This window comes from Ammospiza nelsoni, chromosome 1, assembly GCF_027579445.1.
Source record: "Ammospiza nelsoni isolate bAmmNel1 chromosome 1, bAmmNel1.pri, whole genome shotgun sequence".
In the NCBI taxonomy this organism is placed as follows: Eukaryota; Metazoa; Chordata; class Aves; order Passeriformes; family Passerellidae; genus Ammospiza; species Ammospiza nelsoni.
This window is the reverse complement of record NC_080633.1, coordinates 1587660-1593617: the sequence shown is the minus strand read 5'-3', so window position 1 is coordinate 1593617 and position 5958 is coordinate 1587660. Positions and strand designations below refer to the sequence as shown.

The window sequence follows — 5958 nt, the reverse complement described above, 5'->3', positions numbered from 1 at the left end:
CCCAGACACAGAAACAATGAGGAAACAAAGACACGAAAAATCCCATTTTTTACTGCAAAAACTCCAGGACCAAGTTGTGTTTATTAGAACAACTTCCTTTGGGGAAGACTTTTCCTTGTTTCCTAGGGAAATTATTGGAATGGGAAGGAATCCTCATGGAGAAAAGATGGATTTTAGAAAATTTTGCTTAAATCTGGGATTTTTTTGCTTTTATATCCTTAATTTTCCATCATCCAAAGCAGAGGAAAAAACATCAGCAAGGTTCTGGTTGTTGGTAATTTCTGGGAATTTCACAGTTTTTCCTGAAGGATGAATGATATCCCTGGGATTTATACTGGTGTCCCATAAACACAGGGAAAAGGTGGAGTTTGGGATGGGAAAAGGGATCAATCATTTTTTGATCAATTTATTAATGAAAAGAATTCCTCCTTTTTCCTCAATTTTGTATTTCTGTTTATATCCTTCATCCTAAAGAAATTCCCAGGGATTCATAGTTCACATTCCAGTTTCTTCCATTGGATCTCCACAGGATCCACCCTCTTCCCACGGAGGAACAAGGCAAACTAAACAAAAATATCCAAATATCTTTAGGGATTTAGGGATGTTGGAGCTCTGGAATGGGAGTCTGGGCTGAAAAACAAGGAGAAATTCCAGCGGATGAAAATCCAAGGCCAGTGTCCGGAATTCTCAGTGCTTATGTTGTCCTGAAAGATAAAGATTTTTTTTAGAATTAGAGGAAAAAGAAGGAATGAAGAATTCCACCGGGAATCATTCTCAGCTTATCAACAACAAGAGCTGCCAAAACACGAGGAATCATCCCAATCCCACAGTCCCATCCTCAGTGATGGAGAAAACAGGGGAAGAAGTCCCTAACACCTGGAGCTGATCCAGGTAAGAAAATTCCATATAAAATAGTCCCAATTCCTTCAGGAAATCAGGAGAAAAGGAAAGGCACAGTTTCATCCTGATATAGAGACACAGATTTATCTTTCCTCCATCCCACAGGAATGGCCAAGAGACGGAGCCATTTCTGAATTTTTGGGCTCAGCTCCAGATTCCCATCAAGTTCAGATCCTGTGGCAAAGGACCTTGGCTCCTTCCAGGTGGACATTCTGATGCCTCAGGTTCAGCTTTTATATTTTCAGATTCTGTGCTGCTTTAGTGTGTGGGTCTGAGCTCCACATCAGGGCATGGTGAGCTCTGTGCACAGAGCAGGGAGACAAAACAATTCCTGCTCCAGCTGGGCACCAAGGACAAATGAGCCAAATCTCAGCCCCAGAGCACAAACCCCGTGGGCTGGAGAGAGAAAAACAAGCAGGGTGGGACTGCCTGGGCTAAAGCTGGAATGGGACAATGAACTGCAAGGTGCAAATGGAGCAGAACTGATCCCAGGGAGAGACCCCGGGAGCGCTCGTGCATTTTGGGGCCATTTTGGTTCATCTTGGGTGCAGCCCTGGCTGGGCTCTGGTGCTGCCCAAGGTGCATCCATGGAGGAGATCCTGTTAATAAATCCCTGCTTTATTCTTTAGCTCTGTCCAGCCTCTGCCCCAGGGCAGCCTCTCAAGGCATCAGTTCCATTTGGCTTTCCCCAAACTTTCCAAGAGTCCCACAGCAGGGGTGGAAGGGCCACCGCTGGATGACACCACCAAGGCTCATCGGCAAATCCCAGGAATGTTGCTTTCCTGAGAATCACAAGCTCCCAGCCCCCTTTCCAAACCCATCAAAGACCCTCGGAATTGTTTCCCAATCCTGTTCCAGTTTTCCAACTTCTCTATGGAACTGGAACTTTTTTCCTGTGACAAACCAAGCTGCTCATGCTCACTTGTCTTCTCTGGTGACTGACATTGGTTCCCATTGGAACAGGAATTTCCTGTAGGTTTGGATTAAGGATTGAAAACATCCCCGAACAACAGGCAGGGACCATGGATTGGGATTTCACCAAAACTCCTGATTTTTTATATCATAAACTGGGAACCAGTTGGAAAAATCCAAGTTCAAAGGAAGGGGGAAAAAAAAGTGGATTCTAATAGGGAAAAAATAGAAATAAAGGGAAAAAAAACCTAAACCAAATCTGGTTATTTTTTTAGCTTGTTTATATTTTGTTAAGTTATATCTTGGAACAAAATTCCCAAATAACCTGGATGTGACTCTACTTAACCCAGACACAAAAGTCACCACAGGACAGCCAGGTCAGCTCCAAAACCAAACCAAAACCAGGCCTAAAAATAAACCAGGGTTGTTGAAACAGACTGAAAACAAACACAGCAAACCCAAAACATCCAGACCAAATCTGAGCGCAGCTTTTCCTGGGATATCAGATTAGATGGATCGGTCAACCCCTTCCCCAAGAGCTGAGCAGGGAGAAAACCCAGGGAATGCCAGGCAAAGGCAGCGGGCACCTTTTCCAGTAAAACTGGGATAAACCTTGCCCAGGAAATCCTGGAAACAAAGCCCAGCTCCTTTGTGAGGGTGAGACAGAGATGCCCTTGGTGGTGCTGTGGTTTGGATGTGTTGGACAAAGCTTTTCCTGGAAACCCAATCCATTGTCAGGAGATGGTGGGAGCAAGATTTATGGAAAACCACTAATTATACTGCCAGGGGTGTAAGCATTCTTGATTCCTTCTTATCTATTTTTCTTTTATTTTTTCCCCCTCTCTTGTCAGCTCAATTCTATTTCCTTGCTTTTTTAGGAGTTTGGGAGCAGCGATTTGTAAATGCACGTGGAAAATATTCTTTTCTTGGAAGCTTCCAGTCAATCCTAAGGGAACAAGGACTTGGCAATCCAGGAGAAGGGCAGAGGAGACTCACCTGGGCTCAGTTAGCCATGATGTGTTTCACAAAAGCTGGAAAAAAGAGGGAAAGAAGGATCAGTTATCCTATGGGAAACATAATTAACCTTTCATAGACGGGGTTTATCAGAAGAGTTACGGACTCAGAATTGTCTAAAATTTGGAAATTTTGCCCCAGATTTTCCCGTGGATTTAAACTTTCTTGGAATATTTTAAGAAAGTTTTCAGGGGTCTCACCCACCTTCGTAGTTGATGCAACCGTTGGCATCTTCCTGCCCAGCCATCAATTTATCCACTTCCTCCTCAGTCAGCCTCTCCCCTGCATGGAAAACAAAATCCCTGGATCAAAACCCCTGATGTAGGAATTTAGGAAGCTTCTGAGGAAGACAAATGGGAGTGAGAGAGAAGAGGGGGACATTTCTTCTGGAAGGAATTTGGGGTGCTGACCATGGGAAAAGCTCATTTTGGAGTTGCAGACTTGATCCAAATTCCACACTTGACTCAAATCTAGATCCAAATTTGAGAAGAAATTTAATCCCAAATCCAGAAAGACGGGGAAAATATGGAAACCTGCAGGACATTACAGGCACAACTCATTTTCCTAAGAATAATTTGGTCTAAGTGCCGAATCTTGAAGGTTTGGGTCAGTTTTAACCAAGTCCCAATGAAAAAACTCTCAGTGAAAACTCAGTTTTCCTCTGAGTTTGAGGTTCTGGAAGATTCCAAGGTCAAATTTGGAAGTATTAGCATGGATCAGTGATGGACTTAATTCAATTTAATTTTATGATTTAAATATTTGGTGCCTGTTGTTTTGTAAGTCTTCATTTTGGTGAAGCAGAACGGAGTCAAAGCAAGGGAATCATTAGGGTTGGAAGTGTTGGGATGATTTGTGGAAATTTAATAATTATTGGAGAAATCCAACACAACAGGAAGGAGGGAAGGAGAGGAGAAGGAAGGGATGGAAACACCTCTTGGAAGTGCAGAAAAATGGGGACAAACTAAGGAATACACGGGGTTGGAAATTCCGGGATCATTTCATCGTGACGGGAATGAGATATTTAAAGGATAACTAAAACACGAAGGGAGAAGAGGGAGGGAGAAAGGCAGAGATGGGAATTCCCACCGGAAGGTTTTCCTCACCCAGCGTGGCCAGGACGTGGCGGAGCTCAGCTCCCATGACCGTCCCGTTCCCCTCCTTGTCAAACACCCGGAGCCCTTCCACGAAATCCTCGTAGGTTCCCGTGTCCTTGGTCTTGGCAATGTGCTGGAGCATGGGCAGGAAGGTCTCAAAGTCGATCATCTTGGAATTCATCTCTGGAAAACCCAGGGGAAACGGAAGTTTGGGGGAGAATTCCGGGAATAATGATGGGATACCCACCACGGGGGGGGAAGATCTGCGGTGATAAATTTGGAAAAAAGGAGAAAAGAACCTGGAAATGGAAGCTTGGGGGGGTTCTGGGAGAGCTGGGAATTAACCATGGGATATCCACTGTGAGGGCAGAACTGTGGTGATAAATTTGGATAAAAGGAGAAAAGAGCCTGGAAAGAGAAGGTTGGGGAAGTTCTGGGAGAGTTGGGAATTAACCATGGGATATCCACCGTGAGGGCAGAACTGTGGTGATAAACTTCGATAAAAGGAGAAAAGAGTATGGAAATGGAAGGTTTGTTGGATTCTGGGAGAGCTGGGAATTAAACATGGGATATCCACTGTGAGGGCTGAACTGTGGTGATAAATTTGGAAAAAAGGAGAAAAGAACCTGGAAATGGAAGGTTTGTTGGATTCTGGGAGAGCTGGGAATTAAACATGGGATATCCACTGTGAGGGCAGAACTGTGGTGATAAATTTGGAATAAAAGGAGAAAAGAGCCTGGAAAGAGAAGGTTGGGGAGGTTCTGGGAGAGTTGGGAATTAACCATGGGATATCCACCGTGAGGGCAGAACTGTGGTGATAAACTTCGATAAAAGGAGAAAAGAGTATGGAAATGGAAGGTTTGTTGGATTCTGGGAGAGCTGGGAATTAACATGTTATATCCACTGTGAGGGCTGAACTGTGGTGATAAATTTGGAAAAAAGGAGAAAAGAACCTGGAAATGGAAGGTTTGTTGGATTCTGGGAGACCTGGGAATTAAACATGGGATATCCACCGTGAGGGCTGAACTGTGGTGATAAATGTTGGATAAAAGGAGAAAAGAGCCTGGAAAGAGAAGTTTGGGGAAGTTCTGGGAGAGTTGGGAATTAACCATGAAATATCCACTGTGAGGGCTGAACTGTGGTGATAAATGTTGGATAAAAGGAAAAAGAGCCTGGAAATTGAAGTTTTGGGAAATTCTGGGAGAGTTGGGAATAACCATGGGTGGAAATCTGTGGTGATAAATGTCGGATAAAAGGAGAAAAGAACCTGGAAATGGAAGTTTTGGGGGATTCTGGGAGAGTTGGGAATAACAATGGAATATCCAGCATGAGCACAGAAATGTGGGGATAAACATTGGATAAAAGGGAGAGAAGAACATGAAAATATGGAATACAGAAGGATATCACTGCAATCATTACAGGCATTCCCACCCATCTTTTGTGGAACAATCCATGTCCTTACACCCAGGTTATCCCTTTGTTTCTCTGGATGGGTTTGAAATAATAGGTGCTTTTAGGAAAAACACCTGAATTCCTCCACAAATGCAATTTTAAAAGACAAAAAATTTGTCATTTTTAAACACACTGATGCCCAGGGCTGTTAAATTAATTAATTCCCTCAATTTGGGACAATTATCTTGACTTCCAGACCAATTTTTCTTCCCTTTCTACTGGCAATTTCAGAGGCTGCTCCGTATCCTGAGTTACTTCTCACTTAGAAAATGGAGACCTCACTTTCTCCAGGAAAAATTCTGGGAAAACAAATGGAGGCGGCCACCAACCTTCAGGTTTGGGTCTGCCAAGCAATTCATGACCTCAGCCTGGGTCGGATTCTGCCCCAAAGCCCTCAGGACATCTCCACATTGGGCGTAGGTGATTTTCATCTCCGACTTGGGCGTCCGGTCGAAAAGGGAAAATGCTTCCTTAAATTCTGGAAGGGAAAAAGGTCAGGAGACATTAATTCTGTGCTCCCTTGAATAAAAGATAAACCCAACAGAACCTTTCCCTTGCTAACTGCCTGGTTGTTTCCTTTTGTGGT

The 5958-nt window shown here is 43.8% G+C and overlaps 1 protein-coding gene across 1 annotated transcript in view; it reads right to left on the bottom strand.

Moving 5' to 3' along the window:
• Positions 1–288: 288 nt before the first annotated feature.
• MYL3 (myosin light chain 3) overlaps positions 289–5958 on the bottom strand; it is a 15506-nt gene continuing 9836 nt past the window's right edge. Inside the window, 6 exon segments of the mRNA XM_059486964.1 lie at positions 289–704; positions 2809–2843; positions 3031–3108; positions 3930–4103; positions 5702–5728; positions 5731–5865. Of these exon segments, the coding sequence (XP_059342947.1) occupies positions 2815–2843; positions 3031–3108; positions 3930–4103; positions 5702–5728; positions 5731–5865 (443 nt within the window). The 3' untranslated portion in view covers positions 289–704; positions 2809–2814.